At 41.6% G+C, this 23,482-nt stretch overlaps 2 protein-coding genes across 5 annotated transcripts in view; one reads left to right on the forward strand and one right to left on the reverse strand.

The window, feature by feature from the left end:
* gak (cyclin G associated kinase) overlaps positions 1-5,565 on the forward strand; it is a 30,036-nt gene extending 24,471 nt beyond the window's left edge. For both annotated transcript variants that reach the window (XM_034236680.1, XM_034236687.1), the window contains 5 exons: positions 377-463; positions 591-860; positions 1,457-1,605; positions 1,735-1,911; positions 3,163-5,565. In XM_034236680.1, coding sequence (XP_034092571.1) covers positions 377-463; positions 591-860; positions 1,457-1,605; positions 1,735-1,911; positions 3,163-3,264 — 785 coding nt within the window. In that variant the 3' untranslated portion in view covers positions 3,265-5,565. The remainder of the gene's footprint in view (positions 1-376; positions 464-590; positions 861-1,456; positions 1,606-1,734; positions 1,912-3,162) is intronic.
* A 3,354-nt stretch (positions 5,566-8,919) lies between these two features.
* On the reverse strand, positions 8,920-19,914 carry LOC117560971 (calphotin-like). 3 transcript variants are annotated; one of them, XM_034238143.1, is made up of 12 exons: positions 19,639-19,914; positions 16,929-17,468; positions 12,578-12,625; positions 11,950-11,994; positions 11,458-11,739; positions 11,109-11,141; positions 10,912-10,977; positions 10,512-10,604; positions 10,251-10,337; positions 10,013-10,114; positions 9,810-9,910; positions 8,920-9,722 (listed from the first exon to the last, which is right to left on the reverse strand). In XM_034238143.1, exons 1-11 carry the CDS (start codon positions 19,681-19,683, stop codon positions 9,848-9,850), a joined length of 1,404 nt encoding a protein of 467 aa, XP_034094034.1. In that variant the 5' UTR covers positions 19,684-19,914; the 3' UTR covers positions 8,920-9,722; positions 9,810-9,847. The 3 variants fall into 3 exon arrangements, with proteins under 3 accessions (XP_034094034.1, XP_034094027.1, XP_034094038.1); XM_034238136.1 differs by having other exon boundaries at positions 11,458-11,754; XM_034238147.1 differs by lacking the exon at positions 11,458-11,739.
* Positions 19,915-23,482: the final 3,568 nt, after the last annotated feature.

Below are 23,482 nucleotides of genomic sequence, written 5' to 3' on the forward strand. Positions count from 1 at the left end.
CAAAAAAAAGAATACTGCCAGAAAACATACAAAAATAAATGGTTTTAACTTCAGTGGATGAGCATCAGTTTAAAGCAGATGTGTATCTCTGTAGCTGGTGTTAAATTGTGGAATTCATTACCAAACTATTTAAATGGCAGTAAGAACATCTTTAGGTTTAAGAAAATGTATAAAGAAATACAAACGTGAAAGTATGAAGATGTCAGGCAACCGTTGTTGCTGAAGGTACACAAGATTGTTGTGTTGACATTTGATAGTGTTTTTGGTAATGTAACTGTTAGTCTTTGACATTGATTTACATTTAATTATATATTTTGAACAAGGGGCAGGTCAAATAAGCTAATAAATAATACCTCCCATGTTGTTGTGTCTGTAGCTTCTGGTGGGGCACCCATGTCGAAGGCCAAGTCCCAGACCTTTGATCCTTTTGCTGACCTAGGAAACCTTGGCACCAGTCTACCAGGTGAGAGACTCGGTCAGATATCTAATCGCCTGTAATGATGATACCGCTCAGTATTGCTAACAGTGGAAAACATGACCTTGTTTACCTTTTTTAATCATTTACTATCATCCTTCTGTGTTACTTGCAGGTTCATCCAGCAGTAATATTCCGGGGCCTTCATTTAACTCAAAGGCTCCTCCCCCCTCTGCTAAATCTCAAGCCCAGCCCTGGCAGGCTGGCAGACCCCCCACAGCCCAGAGCAAATCCTGGATGGCTGGATCTGGACCTGGTTCTGCCCCCAAAGCCCCCTCTGCCTCTCAGCCCGCAGGACCACAGTCCGCCAAACCCAACTACAACCTCAACTTCTCCAGTGTCATTGGTGGGAGGGAGGACAGAGGAGTTCGCGGGCTTGGATTTGGTAAGAAAGGCTATTGATAATTTGAATTGAGTTCTTTCTACAATTATCACGCAAATAGTTTTTCTCAGCAAAGTGAAATAAATAAATGTGATTAGTTGTGAGCACTGGAATTCACTATCTACTGAAAAAGGAAGTGAATTCAAGAGATAAGATAAGAAGTACTTTATTGATCCCAATTTGGGTTATGTTTGTGTTGCAGCAGCATAAAAAGACACGGCATTGTACATAAGAGAAATTAAAAGACTAGAAATAAACAATCCAAAATGTAAACATCTCAAATAGCAATACAAATTAAAATGTGGAGAATATATATGTGGAAATACAAATGTACAGTAACAAAATATAAAGCAGGATATTATATATACATTAATTGGGCAAGGAATGGATTATTAAACATTAACTTGAATATAAATGTTAAATGTACAGTGCAAGTTTAAATCCAGTTATCCAAGAGAAGCTATGGAGCAGAAAGGAACCTGTCATTTGTAATTATTTAGGTCAAATATTGCATTAATTCTATGGTCTGAATTGTTTTTGGCAATTGAGATAACGTTCTCAAAAAAAATGTAAAACCTATGTTCTGTGTTTTAACGCAGGCGCCAAGCCCAAGGTAAAGGAGGACGATTTTGAAGACCTGCTGTCCACTCAGGGTTTTGCCTCTAGGCCTGATAGGAAGGGACCAAGGACAATCGCTGAAATGAGAAGGCAGGAGCTCACTAAAGACATCGATCCACTCAAATTACAGGTGACAATTTAAACACACATGTGAAAGACATACAAACCCCTGAAAACACATATTATTCCAACCAAATTCTAAAATGTTTGTGTTTTCCTGGTAAAGTGGTAACGGTTTGTTTTTGTTGTCGTGCTGCAGATCTTGGACTGGATCGAGGGGAAGGAGCGGAACATCCGGGCGCTGCTGTCCACTCTTCACACGGTGCTGTGGGAGGGGGAGACCCGCTGGAAGCCGGTGGGCATGGCTGAACTGGTGACCCCTGACCAGGTGAAGAAGTTCTACAGGAAGGCTGTGCTGATTGTCCATCCAGATAAGGTACAGTAAAGAAATGCTGCTTATGCATTTATTGGCATTTAAACTAACCCCCTTCCAGACACTGACAAGGCAACATTGGATACTGTTTTTTATCATTGGGCAAATATTTCACAATAACTTTTCATTATGTTGTAATTCATGTGATACCCCAGGGTAGGCCGTTTTTAGAAAATACCAAAAAGTTGTAAAAATATGAAAATACATCCTCATCCTGCACCACTCCTATCTCCGTCTTAACCCCTTTCCAACATCTGTGGGTGTAGTGGCCGATTATGCATAATAGAATGTTCAAAGGCCACTTAGTCTACGAGGCGAATTTGAGTATTGACTCGCGTAAATTGAAGAAATCCAAATACCTTGCATCGTTCCATTCAAGTGCTTTATACAAAAGTTAAATTGATCAGTAGGCGGCCCACTACCGACTTGCAACATTTGCCATTTAAATAACGGGCGTGCGGATGTGTGCGGTCAAACACTTTTTCCGACCTGCTGTGTCACGCCGGCAGCGTAATTTTTAAACTCGAGAATGCGCACTGCTTTTTATCAAGTTCTGCTTTCTATAAATAATAACAAAACATAAAACTAGAGCAGTCCATTAAAAAAAAAAACAGTATAATTATAATTCATAGCTATTCAGCTAGTTAGAGTTAACTTAAAAGAATATGCAATTAGCTCACCAAAACATAAATATTTACCATAAATAATGTGCCTAAATGGCTCTTACAGTGGGCTTGTAAAGCCCCTTGAGATGAGATACTGTGATTGGCTCTGGCTGTCTACAATGTCAGCAAAGTGTTTAAATTCATAGATGAGAAAATAAAAAAAGTTGCAGAGTGAGTTATAGAGAGCTGTCTCGAGCCTTTGGCTACTGGCAGCAGAAGGCTAAAATATCCTCTCTTAAATCCTGGAAATTTTAAGTAAGTCAGTCTTCCTTTTTGGGATGCTTTGCAATGTATTCAGTTGTTGCCAATTCTGGATTTGCATATTTTCCTGCACGATATTCCTCCGTTAATTTGTACAAGAGTGTATACAAATGTTCTCTCCTGCTCTTTCTCTGAAATTGGCTAAAGTCTCTCTTCATGTGCTGAAATTATTCAAACCAGAAAAGAGACCCAAGAGGAGTTACAGAAGTGTAGTTTTCTCTCACACCACGTCTTACCGTATGCCAAAAGTTATTAAATAATATTAAAGTGCCTAGCCCAGCTTTAACTGTTCTTTATTGATTGGCGAATGTATTCTCTCTCTCGGCAGGCGACAGACAAGCCTTACGAACATTACGCTAAGATGATCTTCATGGAATTGAACGACGCCTGGTCAGAGTTTGAGAACCAGGGATTCAAGTCACTCTTCTAAAACCCTGGTCTGGTTTCCAGCTAGACCAGATCAGACTGGCTGGATTTTGCCTAACCAGACAGGTTGGACTGGGCCACATTGGACAGGACTGAGCCCACATTGGGCCTTAGGGGGCCGGAGCCTCTGAGAGGCGTCCTCTCTACCATTCCCTTCACTCCCTTCTTCCTTACTTACTTTCTTCTATTTCTACAGTCAAGGAAAAAGACCGTTGGCCTCATGTCCGGCTGTAGAAAAGAAATGTCCTCACTGGTTCATAAAGAGCCAGTAAAATAAACATTGTGATACAGTAGTACTTAAACTCACTGCCTACCTGTACGACTGCCTGAGTGGTGCTGCACACATCTGGAGGGGAAGAACGAGTGTCAATCACACGAAGAAGACAAAATCTAGAAAAGATATCAGATAATACAAATACTTAAAAAAATACCCAGCTGGTTATCCTGTCATAGGTTTAGATACAAATATTTAATGACCCCCCACACTTGTACAAATGCTGGTCTAATCATCTGTAGCTGGCAGGTTTGTCATTAGTGCCTGGCACTTTAGCAAACAACCGGTCATTTCACTGACTGGTAAAAAAAAAATGAACGTGACTGTACATTTTTCAGCATGCCGGCCGACAGTGTTTTTAAGCTTTGTTGCCTCAAAAAATATTGAATGTTGCTGATGAATCTTGGTAACAACCAAACACAGCATCCAACGGACAAAGAAAATATATCCTGCCTCGGATGAAGAAGCAGGATTAAAAATATCCGGAGGATTTTCAAACAAAAATACATCTAATGATAATATTAAAACTAGAAGTGCTACCTTTTGGGCTCAACAGTTAGTTGGGTTTGATTTTGAGCAATTTCTTCTCCAGAAGTACTTTGCCTGCTGAACACTACTAGTGCTGCTTCTACCATTACAGTGACTGCTACACACACTCCTCAGATTGATGTTAAAATCTGCATCCCAAACTTCTGACAGGAGCTGAACTTGTTTTGGAGCCCCATATAAACCTAAGCGGGCAGTCTGTTGTTGAAGTGCTCTTTTAATTCCTACCCACTCAGGCTATACTATGTAGCTAACTGCATGCTCTCACACACCAAACCTCTCATCAACAGGGGGTCGGTGTGTTTGATTTCAAACCAGGGTAGTCCGAACGGACGGGGGCTCTTTTATTGAAGTGCTCTTTTTCTTGTAGCAGATTCAGAGAAGAGTGTACCTGCCTGATACAGTTGTGTGACTTCATGCCTTTTCCAGCATCACTGTCATTATTAACCCCTCTCTGTACCCCCCCACCACCACCACCATCTTCAGCGCTTAGTTCATTGGACAATTCTTTTTCAGTGCATAGGAGGAGATCAAAAAGTGAAGGAATAAAAAGAGACTTTAGTGATTTATTCTGGTTGCTAAAGTTTTCTGTGTAGGTTTGTTTTGCTCTTTTTGTCAATTAATCACCAATTCAATGTAAATATGAAAATAATATCATCCATCAAGTGGCTTTATTAAGATTCCAACCTGGGGAGCTGATTTATTATGGAGCTTTACTGTGTGAATGGTTGAGTGAGTATGTGTGAAAGTCAGTGTGTGCGAGTGTTTCTTTCTGGCAAAAGATAATGAAACCTTATTGGACATCATGCTTTCTTGTCTGCAATCACAATCTTTTCTTTCTTAATTTAATTTCTTCCAGCCTCTCACACACTTCAAACAAGTATTTCGAACTTTTTCTTGCTTTTTTTCCCCCCCTTTTTCTATTTTTTTAATTTTACATTTTACCTCATGGACCAATCAAATCACCTGTTTTTCATATTTATTATATTTTTTGGGAAGGTTGTGGGTTATAATGACATGTATTCATGCATATTGATGGCACAAGTGAAATTGTTCAGATAATATATAAGTGGAATATGCTGAAAGTGGGACAGTCGGTGGTTGATCAGTGAGCCTCTTTGTTGCTGTTTCCATTCCAAAGCATCTATTAATACGAATGTGCTTTTATGAAATATATATATTTATCCTCTCTGTTGTTAAACTGTATATGTTTATCATTTGTCTGTTCCGTTTTTTGTTGTTACCTTTTTTTTTTTCTTTACTCTTGCTTGTTTCGCATTTCGAACTTCCAACATGAGGGGCCAGTAAACCTAAGTTAGAAACAAATTAATAAGCTGATGCTTGAATTCAGTTCTTTGAAAGTATCACAGCACAAAGAGGGAGGATTGCAAACCACACATCTGCAGTGTTAACTGTACCAAATTACATCATACTAATATGAATGTAGATTTCAATGCAAAAACAAATAAAAACCTTTTGATTTGATTTCATGGTTTGTTTTGAAGTTTCTTGCTTGCTACGCATCACATAAATCAAACAGATGAGAATGTATTAAACATCGTAAGAAATAGCCGACTTATATGCCGCATATACACTGGTAGAAACCTGGCCATCAGCGTGCTAAAGGTACTGACCATTGCACTTCAGAATCCTCACTAATCCTCATGTTACTATATGCTTGATCCATACAATTAACTTTGAAACTGGGCCTGCTAAATGGATGCCATCAATGTGAGGTGTAACCAAGTTTATCAATGGTGCATAAACTTCAAAATTATAATTTTTTGTAATGGCTTGTGAGTTTTGTAATTCTAAGGCCCAATCCCAAACCACACCCTACACCTCCGTTTGCGCGTTAGCGCGGAGGGTCCGCCACATTAATATGGGCTCAGAACAGTCTCATAATATACACACATGCACACAGAAGGATTCACACTTGTATTTCATGATCCGCAAAAGGATTCTCACTTGTATTTGTCAATGCACACACAAATGTGTTCCGTTTCATATACATGTAAATAAAATCCAAATACAGAAAAAAGTTTTACATATGTATTTTTGATCCTCACATATTTGTTTTCCGTTTAAAACCTCTGCACCTGCAAACACAAACCGCTTTCTGTGCACGGATCACTTTGCATTCGTGTGTGGGTTTTTTGAGACTCCCCTGACGGTCAGCCGATTCGTACATGTAATTTTTTCTATCTATAGCCAATCAGATGTCTCCTCATTTCTAAGCCAATCACATGAGCGCGCCCCTACGAGGGTAGATTTATTGCGTTCATGACATAGTGCCTTACACACTGGTGGTCGACCTGGGTGGTAAGGCTGAGTGCGTCTCGGTGGACAGGGTGAAGGCTGCCCACTTGGATTTGGACCAGCCGGTGGTGCTAGCACGGCCTCCTGCGACGGGGCCGCCCCCTGGCCTTGATCCCTGTCACCGAATTGGGACCCATTGTTCAAGTTCGGCCTCTTCCGGCGACCGCCCCTGCGGGGGTTGCTTTCCCGGCTTCCGTGCTCAGGAGTCGTGGTGGCCGGCCAGTCGTTCCTCCTCACCGCACAAACTTTGTTTATGGGTGAATTCTGGGGGGGCTTGTGTGGACATAATTCACCGTGGTATTATTGTGTGTTGCAACATGGACCAGTTAGGGAAGGTACCGTGTTATACTAGCTTGACATGTAGTAGCAAGCAGATGTACTTACCTTGTCTTCATGCTAATGGTAAATAAAGTGGGGAGTTCCATACTGAACCTCTGACTCCCTTTCATCGGCTCTACACGATCATAAATCTATCGATTAGATTTATGATTCGAAAATTATAAAAGTAGGGTAGACATGTGGATATTATCCGGCTGAACAAAACGTGTATTTATCTAACAGGTTCGTTCCACAGACCTTATTTCGAGCTATTTTCCAAAATCCTATGGAGAAATTCCATTGCTTTTTTGTCGAGGGAACCCGAGCGCAGCATACTTCCGGGTTTTAGGACGCGTCACTGTACCACATGTATAAACCTCACAGCGGGCGGAACTTGTCATAAAGTCCGCGAAAATAAAGCCCACCCAGAGCCCTAGAGAGATATATATATATTTTTTACTTCAAGTTAGTAGCTATTAAAGGCATAACAAGACAGAAATGTATAATTCTTTTTTTAATAGAAATGTTTCTTCTGCGCGTAAAGTGTCCAAACCGGGCTTTTCTGAATAAGCGCATTTTTAAAACATAGTCATTGTCCATGCCGGTTTCAGTTGGATTATTTGTCACAGTTGCTCCGATCAGATCGGTCTCCTCCATTTTGTAGATTATTTAGGACTTTTGAATCCACATAAACACATCGGCAAAATCCGGCTTACTTTGAGCATGTGTTTTAAACAGTTTAATCCCTTTGTGAATTGTTTCCACTTCCGCGCCTTCCTTTAATTTCTTCATACAGCGGGAATCCAAATGAATTAATCCTGAGTCCAATAACCATCAAAGTCACTCCAACAGTGCTCCTTAATTACGCTTTAATCCTCCTTTAACAAAAATACTCCACATTCATCCAGTTTGTGACAATAGTTGTAGCATTTTTGAGACTTTTAAACTAGAATTACCGCTGTTGCGCCCCGCTTGTGTGTGGGGGGGGGGGCGCAACTTCAAACATGAGTCATTTGGGGGGGGCTCTTGGGAGAAAAAGGTTGGGAACCACTGAACTAGAGGGCCCTGACGGCTCGCCACTGGTGTAGGGCATGGTTTGGGATTGGGCCACACTAAGTAGTATAAAGACTTTGGCTGCCACTTTATGTCTTTTATACATAAACATGTGTCCCCTCTGTGTAAAGATATTCTGAAAGTTTCAGGACAAAAAGATTCGCTCTCTTTTTGTCCTGATCCATTTATATAAAATCCTGTCTAAAAATGAGCAGATCAGATTTTGGCCACTTTATGTCATAACGTTTTTTTGGCTTGTGTAACCATTAGCCAATAACCAACCAAGGTAACACCTGCCACCTTATCACCTGAATCTCCTCCTAGAGCACCATTGTGTTCTTTAACCAAATATTTCGCAGAGGGGCGTGGGACCTTATTTTCATCTAAAGTAACAGACAGAATCAGCACTTTTGAAACAGAGGGGTTTATGGGATGCTACAATGCATGATCTGTTTGGTATTTCCAGCCAACATGTTACTTGTTAGACGCTTTTATCCAAAGCGACTTACATACTCAATACTGTAGACAATCCCCACAGGAGCAATTTGGGGTGAAATGTCTTGCCCAGGGACACAACGACATGCTGACTGCAATGGGGTTTGAACCTGTGCTCCCTTGATCCGAACACCAACGCACTATCCACTGCACCACACGCTTCTCCTTCAGAGACATGTTTTGAATATAACTGAGACCTATAATATATTGATGAACAACAGAGGGACCTTTAATATTAGTTGAGTTTATAAAGCTGCGTTTCTCATTAACAATAATTCAAATGGCCACATCACAAGGCAAATTGAAATTCTATGACAGGATATTTAAAACAGACTTTCTAAAGTAGCCGACTACCGGAGGGGGATGTCGAGAAATTAAATGAGTCCCTACAATATTAAGCAAAGACTCGTATCACCCAAGTAAATTGTTACCGATTAAAATGACAATTTTTATCTCCAAAGAAAAAACATAGCCACACTATTCTTTACAGGTTGCATTTCTAAGAATTTGATATTGCCAGTACAGAATGATAGAAAATTGAGAGAATATACTGTATTTCACATTTACTAGTCATGTCCCTTATGCAATTAAATGCAAACCATTTCTCCTGATGTGTGAGTGATAGTGTATAGAAAGAACAACAAGTACTCCTGCTTCACAATGAGTTACAGCTTTATTTCAAACGTGGACCAACATCATCCCATCAATCAAATCACCAGATCACATTACGTTTCCTTTCCAGAGCACAGACTTTGAACAAAACTGTAGCACATTATAGGGTCTATACAAAATGGATTTAAAAAAGTGAAGGAAAAGGGGAAAGGGCATGGCCTCTCAGCTCACCCCTGCCCCCCAAACTGTCTTTTTCCATTGGCCATGCAACCAAAAACTCCCGCTCTAGGATAGCACTTAGTTTCGGCAGAGAGAACTGAAGGACAGAAATGAAAGCTGGGGAAAGTTTGATGGTAAAAAAAAGACCTCTCGAAAATGTGAAGTTTTCCATTCCACATGAACAGGCCCCAGTACAACTATAGCCACATTCATCATCTTTACAGGTTTCACATGCATTGGTTATGCTGCATGGACACAGACGTGCTGGAGAGAGGAACATGCCCAGATATCAGGCACTGCCAGTTATATCGATTTAGGAATCGTCATCTCTCAAGCACTCCTGCTTCCACTGCTAATGCAAATTCAGGGTGGTTGGGGAATACTACAGATAAAGAGTCACAATATGCTGGTTTCCATTTCTGCACATATATGACAAGTCTGTTGTGCTGCCTTGAATGCAGCTGGTTTTGGCTCAGTGACATCTGGTTTGGTGTTTTGATAAAAACCAGGGCCGGAAAGGCACTTCAAAGTGTGGATGTCCCTTCAAATGCGTGGAGTAAATCCCTAAAAAAAAATCGACACGTCAGCTGTAAAGCTTTGAGTACTCCGAATGGCCAAAGGGGAATCTGTAAAAGACAAAGGATAGGAGTCAGTTTGTTGCTGCTGCTTGAAACAGTTATTCAAGTGAGATGTTCAATGTGTTAGATACTTACAAAGACAGAAAAGGTCTTCCAAGCTGTGTAATGTGGACCTAGCCCTCGATGGAAAGCTCTGGAACAATGTGTCCGTTCAACGTTGGCTCCACTGACATCTCCTGAAAATAAAACGAGACATTAGATCAGGCGAGTGCACAGTGAATCTCCAATATTATATATTTGGTAATTACTGTAGACATTTTTCTTGCTTTTCTTCTTACCATTGAGCTGATCTGCACAGACTGCATCTGGCATGGCATGTCGCAAATTTCAGTTTTGAGTTCTGACAGCACATCCACACAAGTCTGCTCAGGAACGGCTTCCTGGAAAGACAAGGGTGGGGCCGGTTAATAAAAACCAAACAGTCTGACATTCTTTTTATAACATTAGCAATAATGGTGGTGTTTTACATTATAGTCATACAAGTTTGTACAATTTCCAAGCTTTATATTAACTCACAATGATCATCTCCTCTGCGGGGGATGCAGCAGGCTCAGCGGGTGTTACCTCTGGTTCTGAGGGGGTGTCGATAACTTCCACAACTTTCTAAATAAAAGCAAACAGAAAGATGCTCGTTAAAGCAGAGCATACAAGTAGCACATGTATTGTGCAAAAAACACTTTTAACAGCAGGTTTGCATTGCTGGGAAGACGGGGGGGCTTAGTGGGGGCTTTATCCAGATCTAATTTCAATGTCAAAGAACATTTTAGATGCTCTCACCGCATGGACAGCAGCAGACTCAGCGATGGCGACCTCCACGGCAGCGACAGATTCTGTGACAACAAAGTCATCGACCAGGCACTCAGCAAGGACCTGTATAAACATAAGGGAACAAGGTGAGAACATTTAAAGATATTCCACAGGCAAGGTCAAAGAATGTAAATGAGGAGAACTAATAAGCACACATCCCAGGAGAAAATGGCAACTGGCTATGAACTAGGTTTGTTTTAAATGGCTTGAAAGCAGAGTGCATTGGCATCAATAGAAATGTCCTAATACTGACATAAACCACATTTGTATTTCAGGGGGTTTTAAAGGTAGAATGCAGCAAATCCTAAATGATCACATGACCTTGAACCTTTACATGCAGTTCCCAATTGTTTAAAAGTTCAGGGTTTACCTCCTTGACTTCAGTTACAGGGGCTTCAGCCTCTTCTACTGGAGCCTCAGGGACGATTTCTGGCTCCTGGTGAAACAACAGATACTGCCATGTCAATATTCAGAACACCATAAGCATGTGTGGCCCAGGTAAAATTGCTACTTTTGGAAATATTGCCAAAAGAAAACATTGATTAGGTCCAAAGAGAGAACACTCACCACTGGAATTTCCTCAGATGGGGCAGCAACATCCTGAAAGATAACAGGACACAGCAAATCAGTCTTTGCTGTTAAGTTGCATTATAAAAGTAAAAGGAACATGCCAGCAAACAAAGTTAGATGAAGTTCTACTTAATCAAGGTTTAGTATTTATGAAAGGAAAGTCAAGTGAAATAATGAAAATGATTGGATCTTCCACAAGAAGCACAACTGTTCAAACCACACGCAACATACAATCACAAATACAAACTACATAAAAGTCAAAGGACATTGTTTTTTGTTCTTGGAAGGGAAATAAGAAAAAGTTCAAGAAAAGGGAAAAAATATCGTTTTTTAATCGAACTGGCACCTCTGTGATAGCAACAGACTCAGCAGAGACTTCAGGTGATTCTTCAGCCAACACTTCGATTTCAGCTTCATCCTCCTGTTCTGGTACCTCTGCGGCAACCTGTTCAACCACTGCTTCTGCGACAACCTCCACCACAGTTTCTGCAACGGCCTCCTCTACAGCGGGTTCAGCAGCAACCGGCTCACTGACAAGTTCTACCAATGGTTCTTCAGAAGCTTCAGTAATGGCGACCGCTTCTTCCTCTGCCTTCACTTCAGTCACTGTCTCGCAGACATCAAGTGTCTGGACATGCAAAGTCAACACGGCACACATTATGAAACACCATGCAACATGCACACAGATGAACGAATGGTAACACTTAGTTCATATGAGTCACTGACAATCTATCGGGGCAATGATATGTGATGGAATGATGACCTACATGCATGAACAAGACTACAGAGTTGGTAATGATGTAACTATAGTGACAAGACTTGCTGTCAAAGTGCTTACCAGTTCAGTTGCTGTGGTTACAGTTGTAGCCTCCTCTGTCAGAATCTGGAGAACAATAAATAAAAACACTTTAAGACAAGGGCTGGTTATCTGCTAAACAGACTTGATAGAAAATATTTCACAATTATCTTCACTACAAACTAAAATAAAACTGTTTGAGCAACCTGCCCACCAATTGCAGCACAATAAATGCCCATTACCTATATCAAAAGTAGTGTGAGGTGTTGAGGATGAAATACAAGTGTAATCCTTTCTTTCTGAACAAAAAAAGTACAAGAGAATGTGACCTGAGGCAAGTGTGGGGGCCTTTTGTAAGTTGTGAAGTTAGAAATACTGTGTTGCTGTGGTGTAACAACAACAACAAAACTTGGATTAAGGCAGGTGCCCTTTCTGAACGGCATTATGCATTAGGGTCTTCATGCCTAACCTAATTGACCCATTAGTTTGACCTTATAACATGATTCAATGTGGCATTTTCAGATGTCGTAAAAAACACCAACTCATCAAAAACTAAAGCAGGTCTTACTTGAAATTAGTCATGTTGAGCTATGATCAACATACTCGTTCATACTTGTGAAATCTGCACCCGGCAAATACCAACATTTTGCAAATGCAAATTTGTTCTTACCTCGGTCTCAACAGGGGCTGCTACTGGAGCCTCAGCTGTGGGTACAACCTACGAAAGAAAAAGGAGAATGTTTACTTACAAGTCAGCTACACCATCATAAAGATATGCATTGTCATCCAATTAAAACATGTTGAGGGGCAGAAGTGTAAATAAATACAAAATAAAAGCACATCAACCAGAATTAAGATGTAATTAAATACATTTGCCTGTTAAACTGCTTCCATTACTCCTTTTTCCCCCACAACAGTTAAGGGCACACTTAGAGAGGCATATGAGTTCTAAAAATGTGCCTCAAGCAAAAGGATTCACAAAACTGTTTGTAAGCCAAACTGTAGCTGTATTCGCCTCGAGGATTAACAGTAAACCCAATGACATTCTTAGAAGGTTCACAGTTTACAAAAAGTTATACAGTTTACTGAAATAAGATGCACACTTTAAAAAATAAAAATGCTGTGTGTTGGCTGTATGTCAGGAGAGGAACACTAAACATAGGTTTTATAAAGTACATAATGGTGAGCTAGTAAGCCCATTTGCCAACCCCTTTTTGTAACCCTGCCCAGATTCATAAAATGTAAGTCTTCAAACTTAAAAAAAAAGGGCATTTCAAGCATATGCTCTGATTTGGTCATGGAGCAAGACATTGGATCTGTATCACAAAAAAGCAGCAATGCTCTGTAGTCTGCACCACGTTTTAACATTCTTGTATTAAAATGTAATCCATTGTATTAGCATTACTCAATTAAATATGTTCTAGATACATATGCCACATGCCAAGTCATTTGACTTTGCAGGGGCAACCCGACACATTTACAGAAAACAGTTGGCAGTAACCTAAATGGCCACTGGTGGCCCCCACTGTGCAGCCAATAGAGAGAGCTACAGTGGCAGTAACAGTGAGCAGCACATAAATAATGTAAAACTTCGTAGTCAACAGTAAATTATTTAAAAGTCTTGTATCAGCCACTCTACAATGTGGGGCAAGTCTGGTGCATGCAGTCTGGTGCTAGGCAAAATAAGACCAATCATGCAAATTCATCTAAAGTTTATGCTACAGTGCAAACGGAGTGAAAAGTCACAGGAGACTTAAAATGCTTGTGGTTACGGTGAGTTAGTTAACCATCTCCACCTCTTTGCATTGTGCTACTGAAAGGTGATGAATCCTGTTTGCCAAGATTTACACAACCTACTGAACAAAAGCCAAGTGGGCAGAAATGCATGTATGGTTTAGGGTAAGTATATACTCCAGCTAAAGCCTCTGAGGGACGGTATAGGGGAGAGAAAGGAGGAGGGAAGGGCAGGAGGGATAGGCCTTCCTTTGCTTAACAGGAAAACAGGCGTGCACACAGTATAGAATGCACACCCCCTCCAGGCTGTCCCAGCACCAGAACACTTTGTACAAACTGGTCTGAACGCAGATCCTGCCTCACCAGTCCTACTGAAAAGCAATTCCAGCCAACAACAAAGCTTATCTAGAAACTGACCATTTTTATACGGATGGTAAACTTTATCTGGAATGCAATGAGCTAAATGCAATAAGAAAACCGTTTGGCCTTTTCAGGAATCAAGAGTTTAGGGAAACTATTTTACAAACCTCAACATAAAGCAAGCACAATTTAAAATCAAAACAGGGACGCGTTTGGATTTCTGCATTAAACAAAGACCTATTGATCCCCCAAAAACACTCCTAAAAAGTTGCCAGGTAATGTGGGCAAGGCCCAATGTGTGCTGTGTAAGGAAAGAGGGTGGACACTAGGTGGGAAGGTAGGTGGGGGGGGGGGGGGGGGGGGACAGCGGCCCATGTGCGTTGCCACAAGGGGATATTTTTTCCAACCAAGTCTAAGAACACCACCAACATCACGTCACCAACCTTTATAAATATGCTCATCGTTTTAAAGCATGCCCTTTATAGGATGTTATGAGCAAATGTACCCCAAATCACCATCATAGACGTTTGTTACATAAATCTTATAACAATAAACAAAGTTGACAGCCGTCTTGCAAGACTACACAAATCTCAACAGGTATCGCTCGCCCCCCCCCCGACAAAAACCCAATGATAAGAGGGGGACACATGGCAGAACAAGCACATGTGCCCATAGGCCCCATAGGGGTTGGCCGAAGAGAGGAGTGAAAGGGGGAGGCCAGAGTAGGGTGAAAGGAGAGACAGAGAAACAAGTGGTGGGAGGGAAGAAGAGTGATGAGGGAGAATGAATATACAAGGTAGGGAAATGGGTGAGGGACTGAAGGGGGAGGGGTCGAGATCTGCAGGAGCACCGAGGGAGAGCAAACGGGTACAAAATGTTCAGTCTCAACATGAGCCGCACCCGCTGCCTCAGGACACGGAAAATTGTATAAAATGTAACACTAAGCAGGACTTTATATTGGGTGGGGGGGGGTTAAACTCACCTGAGTCTCTGTGGTGACAACCAGAAGTGGTGGAGACTCCTCTCTCTTGTCCCAAAGCCAGCTGAATACAAGCCCCATTTTTGCCTGGTCTGATTCTACTGTCTATTGACCCAAGTGGAGAGCAACTCTAGTCGGACAGTGTCAGAGTAACCACTCGTGTCAAGATTATTGATTAAAGTTCATAAAACACTATACACCCAACACCATATAAAGGACTACTGTATGAGTTGCATTTAAAGCCAGCACTGAATAAATGTCAACTTTGCCAAAGTGCAATAGAGCCTGTACGTGTATATGTGAGCGTCTAAATTGTATCTGGCACATCTGCAGGCAGTGAAGGAGCAGAGAAGCAGCAAGGCAAGAGGGGAGTTAAGGAGTGATGGATGATGTTGTGGGAGGGAGAGAAGGAGGGATGTAGGTACAAAGAAGGAGGGGGTGGGCCAAACAGCTATACAATGACAGGGAGCAAGAAACATCCATTGGTCCTGTATAGCTCAGAGGGTAGGGCATAACACGCAAGCTTGAGTGACATTCTATACCAAAGTAAACACTGTACTATGTAAAAGGTACGATATGGCCCAAGAGAACAGTGCAGCCTTTATTCTATAGCAAAGTAAACACTGTACCCTAGATAAACTAACTAATTTCTAGCAAAAGGCTACGTCGCTGATGTACACCTCCTGTCTAACTGGTCGTTCATGCCAACACATGTCAGCACATGCATGTGCTCCATATGTGGACATGGCTCAGTTACCGAGCGCAAAGTGCACAAATTCTGTGCGAGTGTGCCTACATGCGCAACTGTGTGTGGTTAGACACATGCATGTGCAGTATGGCGCCTGTGTGTGCCACGACACATAGCCTGCAGTGTACTGGCTGAAACAGAACATTATGTTCCCAAAATGTGCACATGTTAGTCATATGAAGAAACAAAGGTAATGTGTTGAAATTGCAACGCAAACATTAATGTAAAGAGTTGGAGGGTAAAAAAAATGTTTTTGGGAAACATGTTTAGTTATAAGCTACAACTGTGCAAGCTAGCCAAACAGCAATTATTTGAATACAGTAGAAAGCAAGCTTCAGTTATTCTACCAACTTTTACTTTAAAACTCAACCAACTCTCTTGATCGCCTATATTCAAAAAAAGCCATCTCGTTGATTCCAGCAAATTAACATTTCAAACACTTCTCGCAGCAAATTTAAATAATCCAATATTTTAGAGAACAAACTCCATTAAAGTCCTCCCAGCCTATTCAAAAAGCAGTTGCATTTTAATCAAAGCCATGTGCTTCATGACACAGGCATGTTTTAATGTAGGAGATAATGTATAATGACTGCTGAAATGGCTCTGCCCACTCTCCAGTGATGTAGCCTCCAATCCCTCCCATACTTCCCACCTCTTTGCTAAATGGAACATGTTGTTCCCTTTGCCTCTAAACCCCCCCCACCAGCCCCACCCCCTTCTCCTATAAGAGCAACAGCATATACACCGTTTAACGGTCTTCCACAAAACCAAAATAGCAGACTTTAAGATCCACAATGTGTGGAAATAACTTGAAGACCATGCGACATTCAGAGTTTGTAGCCATGTATACATTGGTTGGACAAAGTACATTTCTAGAGAAGCACATGGATTTCATCACAACATAAGTGTCAGAAGTTACTATGGTTACAGCTTGCTGGCGGTTTTTGTTGATAGCCAAAAAGTATGGCACTACACAGAATGCCTATCAAAAGATAACCAAGGCTGCCATTAAAATGTACAGGATGTATTATAAGGCCTTTGAAGAGTCGCCACATCTCTACTTAAGCCATTACCATATTACAAGTGCCTCAGGTACTCATTTGTCAACTATGGAGGATTAACCACTATAAAAATCCACTGGTACACACCTTATCAAATGATACAGTCAAGTGTCTGCATATGAACCAAAGCAGTTATTACCTCTGTTATTGCTTCTGTTTCAGGAATGATAGGTTCAGCTTCTTGTTCTATCGCAGCCTCAACTTCAGCAGGCTGCTCTGCTGGGGTCTCAACAACTGGAGCTTCTTCAACAACCGGGGCTGGGGCTTCAACCTCAACTTCTGCTGGAGCTTCTTCCACCACAGGCTCTGGTTCTGGCACGGCCTCAGGCTCAGCTACTTCAATGGGCTCTGGCTCAGGCTCCACAACGGCCTCAGGCTCCACCACTGCAACGGGCTCTGGCTCCACCACTGCAACGGGCTCTGGTTCAGGCTCCACCACTGCAACGGGCTCTGGCTCAGGCTCTTTCACAACTGGTTCTACTATGGGGGCTTCCACAATAGGGATTGCAATTGGAACAACCTCTGGGATCTTCACTGGAGCTCTAGCCAGTTCTCTAACTGGTGCTTTAGCTGCCTTCTTTGGGACGGCTGTAGGGGGAGCACCAACTGCAATCCCAGGAGTCCCTTTGGCTGGTGGGTTGGCCGCATGCTGCTCTTCAAGGATTATCCTCTGGGCCTGCTGTAAGAGGGAAAGCACAAAAATGTGGGATTAATGATTGTTGTCTTTTCAATACAGTGGAAACCACCATATCATTTTCCTGCATTAAAGTAGCATTTTACAAGGTAGTTAATATAAATAAAGTACTTCGAGGTAACGCAATTCAATTACGCAATATCTATCTCAAACAACTCAAGTTTAAATTCTTACATTTTCTTTAAAAAAAAGGTGAATTGAGGCAAATGGGATGGAATTCTTTGAGGCTCTTGCTGCGTTTAGATACTGTTGTTGTCGTTTTGCAGAGCATTTCAGCACATTTTGGTCTGCAGGAATACCAGGCATGCCATCCAACATGTTTTTTCAGCTTGGGACAAAACCCCCCCCAGGGTTTAAAGAAGATTTTAGGGGCCCAACCACTAGAGGGAGGGGCTGGGTTTCAGGGAGAGGGACCATCAAAGCTACTTGGATAATGGGAGTTCATTAGTTGAATCAAAGCCATCCTGACAGGTCTGGTGAAGCGGGAACAGAAACAGTGAGAGTCAGCAGCACTGATGTGTGCCCCGCACGCCAGACAGTGGGCCTAATCACTTCATAATAAGGTTATAATCAGGTTACAATCACTCCCTGAAAAGGCTTTTGTTAGATAGACAGCCAGTCAGTTCATACGTCTATACCCGTCAATCTATGCACCATCAAAACAACCCCTCCCTTACCTCCAACAAATGGCTGGCAAAATCTTCACTACTACATCACCAATAAGGCCTTGCCACATGTGATTGAAAATGCTTAGGAATGTGTGAGACAAATGTAGCTTTACATCTTCAAGCAGCACTTTTTAGCTTTCAAGAGGGAATTGCTTATAACATCCAGCTGTAAGGGGCTTTAGGGGCCCGTTGTTATCCTAGTGTCACTCGGAGAACTAGAGATTGTGCAGGCGCTGGCAAAACAAATGCAAGACATTCCTCCAGTCAACATACTACCAAATACAGTTGTGTGGGGCCTAGAGTCAGCAAGAGAGGTTGTGGGGGAGGCGCTGAGAGACTCCATACCTACAACCCTTTAGTGGTGAAGCAAGTTATGATTTTAAAGTTGTAAATTAGGTTAAAGAGCACAGGTTAAAACAATTAATCATTGTGATTGGGAAAAAGATGACCGTGTTCAGTGACTGAGTAACCTTTGCCCTCTGAGAATTGCAAGCATCTGTTACTTTCTTGCTAGTTATCCATCACTCCCACACACCCCTTCGCCACACCCACTCCTCTTTGGGCACTGAATGTTCAGAAGTAAAATGTCTGGCAGTTACGAAAGAGTGGGGAGGGGGTTAGGAGTCAGATTTTTTAATAAGCATGCTATTGGCCAACTGCTTCGTAATAATGCATTGTGATGATGATTCATACATTATGCATAGTTTGATGTACAAGACAGTGAGTGATGCATGTACTGAACAGTGTGTACCTGTTTGTGCATTATGGGGGGGGGGGGGGGGGGGCTACTTTATGCTTTGCTGGCAGATAGAAAAAATATATTTTTCTATATTTGTAATAATGTGGGCTTATACAGCTTTGATGACCATAGAGGTGTAAAGATGGGAAATATAAATCCCAGCACTTTATAAATTGTGTCCATAGAGCACGCTGATACCGCACGTGGCGCTCGGGAATTCACATGAACCATTTTCTTTGACTCTTGCACAATGCCAGATGTAATTAATCTAGCTAAAAATCAATTACGTTTTGAAAGTATAAAATTTGAGTGCATTTGTGTAAACGTTTTCGATCTAGGCGGAATTGGACGCACTAAGCCTAATTGGAGTCACTCGAGAACAAAACAAAGTAAAAAAGAAAAACATCGTGTCCATTTTTGTCACTTAAATTGAGATTTCGATTTGTTTCAAATCATAAGGCTCATTTAAAAGGTTTTGCATTGTTAGTGGACACGTGCATTTTTTCTTCACTTTTTTAAATCAGGTTTTGCATCTTAGGGTAAAGACGCACATCGTTTCACCCATCATCACTCCAATCACAAACTGAACAAAAGTACAGTGGTTGCAGCAGCAGTGCACGTGCGCGCGTCAAATATGTTTTCACGTAGAGAAGGGCCACACTAATAGAAGTTCTAAATAAACCAAATGTAATTGGTCGTGATGAGAACAACATTGAAGTGGAAAGAAAGGCCGTCTAGCATCACTTACTGTCCGCCTCATGCGACGCTTATTCTTCTTCCTCTTGCTGGGCATTTTGGCGATGAGTGGTGATGGAAAAAAGAAAGACCGGAGAAATAAAACAGGAGCAGAGAGATCCAAGGAACAAAGCGGGTCTTTATAGAGCCCCCGTCTATCTGGTACCTTTGCATGTAACCTATGGGATAACTGGGATGAAAGATCGGGGGCGTGTAGAGACACACCCCCCACCTAAAACACACGCACGTGCACGGCTGCTCAGAGATGATTGAATCAGAGTGGAGCTACGCTGGCTGGATGTTATGAAACCACTCCATCAGCGCGAGGGACAGAAGGAGCAAGAGAGTGGTCCGTGCAGTTTGCTGAGTGCCACACCCCCTTCTCTTGATCAGTTTCTTACTCGAGCACATGGCAACAGCCCCACATGCTCCAAAATGTCTGTTCTACCCTCCTTTCTCTACTTTTAGAGTCAGTTTGGTAACATACAAACCATAAACCCAGCCAGCAGCCAATTGCAATTGCCTTTTTAAGAGAAACCAAACCAAATGGAAAAAAAACTGCCACTCTTCCATCCTTCAACTTTCCTGAATTCATTAAAATCATGAAGCTAGAGAATAGTTTTCATTGTATGTCTCCCCCAGGGGAAAAGGAGAAAGAGAGCCTGTACATGTGTCAACGCCCCCCCCGCCAGCCTGCACTGCATGAGTTGTGAGCACACATTGTGTCCAACTCTTGGGTAAGCCATATGCATAATCAGAAGAACACATATGCTTTGTTGAGTCATGTGTTCTTTTATACATGTAGGAAACACAAATGACAATAACATGCTTCTGAACTTCACTTTGCTTGTTCAGTTGAGTGAAAGGTGTGTTTTTTGGCAGGTTTTATTGTAAATGCTTTTGTACACAAATTGAGTTGATGATAATGTGGCAGTCTCGCTTGAAGGCCTGCAACGTGATTTACTGTACTGTACTGTTTATTAGTGCAGATGGATTACATATCCACATAGAGTGCTTCTACATGTCACCAACACTTCCATGTTGAGCTGCTGATCTTTCCATTATAGTCACTGTAGCTCCCGAAAACTTTAGTTGAGCATACAGCTGCTGCAGGAACTGTATCAGTGTGACATTTGACCAGCTGTAGTTAATGTCAATACCCCACCATACAGCAACTCTTCAAATATAGTTGAATTAATACAGTAAGTGTTGCTATGGGTGACTACAGTCAGACCCATAAAGATGTCAATTGTGATTTATGGAAGTCTTAGACCCCGTCCACACGGAGACGAAACGGGTTGTATCCGCTACAGTTCGTTTAGACGGTTGAGGCCGACACGGACACGCGGTAACGATAACGGCTCCCAAGGTGTGTAGATTTGCGGACGAAACGCTCTGGGGGGCCAAACGGCTCCGTATGTACGCCCTATACGATCATTTCCTGATAACGATGAAGCCATAGCCCCGCCTCTCCCCACCTCTGCTGCTCACCCCTGCGTCACCCGCGTAATTACTGATGTGTTTCGCCAACAACAACAATGGCGGATCACAGGATTGCTTTCGTGCTCCACACACTACTGACCATGCTACAGATGTTAGTGCAAAAATCTACAGCTCCTCTACCACAACCATCAGCAACAAGTGGAAATGGAGAACTACATGAACTACATGTTTCTAAATCCACCACGGATAATAAACAGAAGGGCAACCAGGCAACCATGGCAACCATGCTTGGGGGTCTTATTTGCTGCTTTTCGTGTATTTTGTGGCGAAAGACAGCGCCACTTACAGGCCCGGCATATGTACAACAGCATTTCCAGCGGGTCGAGCGGTCTCATGTGGACGGACACGTTTCTTGAGCCGATTCCGTATGGACCAGAGGTCGCGTCAATGACGGATTTTTTCTAACAATGACGGACAAATCTGAAAGCAGTCCGTCATTTTGACAGATTAGAACACAACTCGGAACAGCGCCAAAATGTCCACCAGCGGCCCACATTATATTACATCCTTAGTGGCCAGGTAGACTGAGGGCGATCTACTGTACTCTACTGTAGTCTGTAACTATTATTTAGTCATTCACACCCCTGTCCAGTTGGTGGCGAGTGTGTGCATATTAAGTAGCTATTGTCTAGTCTTGTTTTTGACCTCGTTGATTACCTCGTTGTTTAACCGGCTTTAGCAAGATATCGGGTCATTCTACAGAAAAGGTGGAAGTGCTGTCACTTACTTTTGCAGACACCAAAATACATGACGTTGACCTAATACTCACATTCATTATATATGTTGAATAAATAGAGATTGTCTTTGCAATGGTACTAAATAAAAAATAAATAAAAAATGGTTTTATACGTAAATTGCAATTTATTTAAAATGCCAAGTTCAAGGAACTGCCTTGTCACTTGGATCATATAGGAAGTGGAGCCTATAGTTTTAATTTAAAAGATTTTTTTTTCAATAAATAAATCTAATTTATATTTACATAACATTACAAGCATTAAATATAACACTGAAATGGAAACAAAAAACGCAAATTATTATTAATAATATCAAATAAATGTCAGTCACCCAAAATTACGTCATTGGTGTTACTGCTATACAAAACACTTTTATTTTTGAAATAATGTACTGTCTAGATCATTTGAGGCATGTGCAGTGGACAAAGACATTTGGAAAGTCAGATACTTCTTACTTTGTTTGTTAAAGGTGTCATTTTATCTTCAAATTGTACGTGCGTCTTTCAAGTCTGTCATTAGTGTTACTCATTGCATAGCCCTAGGGGTGAACATTTTAATGGGAAAATGTATTGTATTGAAGAGTTAAACGACGTCTGACACATCGCAGCCATTTTGTTAAAATGGTAGTGTTTTCTCCAAATTGTCACTGGTGTTACTCTTCTTCCTGGTAACACGTAACACCAGTGACATTCCTATACAAATAAGCTTTGTATAAAGTATACAAATAATAAAAATACTTTAAGCTCTACTTGTTGTGGATTCATCAAGTTAAGAGTTAGTTATTGCTATTTAACAGGTTTTAGATGTTTTTAGAAGGAATATATTTCAGCAGATTTGTATCACCCAGATTCCACCTTTTCTGTAGAACCCAAGATTTCGCAAAATGTCACGGCAGCTGATCGTCCGAAGCTTTTTTAATAAGCCCAGTAATTGTGATGGTGTGGATAAACGAGGTGAAAAAAGAGGGATTGATGCGGTGGAGGATGAAGAACAAGCCACTAAGACTAAAACTGACAACGTTCAGCCAGCGGCAGAGGGGCAAGCAAGTGGCAAGGAGTTCAAGCGGGAGTAGCGGGTTCAGTGGGAGCAAGAGTTTAAGTGGCGGAGGAGGGAAGATGGCAAAATGTTCTGCGACACCTGTAGAAAAGCTAAGATGAGTAACGGATTTGTCCGAGGGTGCACGACGATGCAGAAATCAGCGTTCAGGCTAGGCTACAGCAGATCAATTGAGTTGTTCTTGTAAATGTTTTGTTCATATTTTGATTGTAATTGTCTCATTTAAAACGATGGCATTGTTCATATTTGCCTGTTTAGGCACAATGGTTGCAGTGTTTTTAGCGGCCTCAGCCCCCCTCTGCTGTGTTGTCAGTGCAGGAAAAAAGAAATCATTCATGTTCGTGTTGACGTGAAAAGTGACCACACGGTCGGTGTCTCTGTTCATCTTTTTTTTTCTCCATGCCCTTAAAAGTTCTGTATGAATCATTAAAAAAAAAGAATGAATGAGCATTTGCTGCTCAGTACCCAAACATAAATATTAAATATGTCTCATCTCATCATTAAAACATAAAAAAAATCGTCAAAATGACGGACAACGAAAAAGTCTAACGCAACCACTCGTGT

The sequence above is a fragment of the Gymnodraco acuticeps genome, unplaced genomic scaffold (genome assembly GCF_902827175.1).
Source record: "Gymnodraco acuticeps unplaced genomic scaffold, fGymAcu1.1, whole genome shotgun sequence".
NCBI lineage: Eukaryota > Metazoa > Chordata > Actinopteri > Perciformes > Bathydraconidae > Gymnodraco > Gymnodraco acuticeps.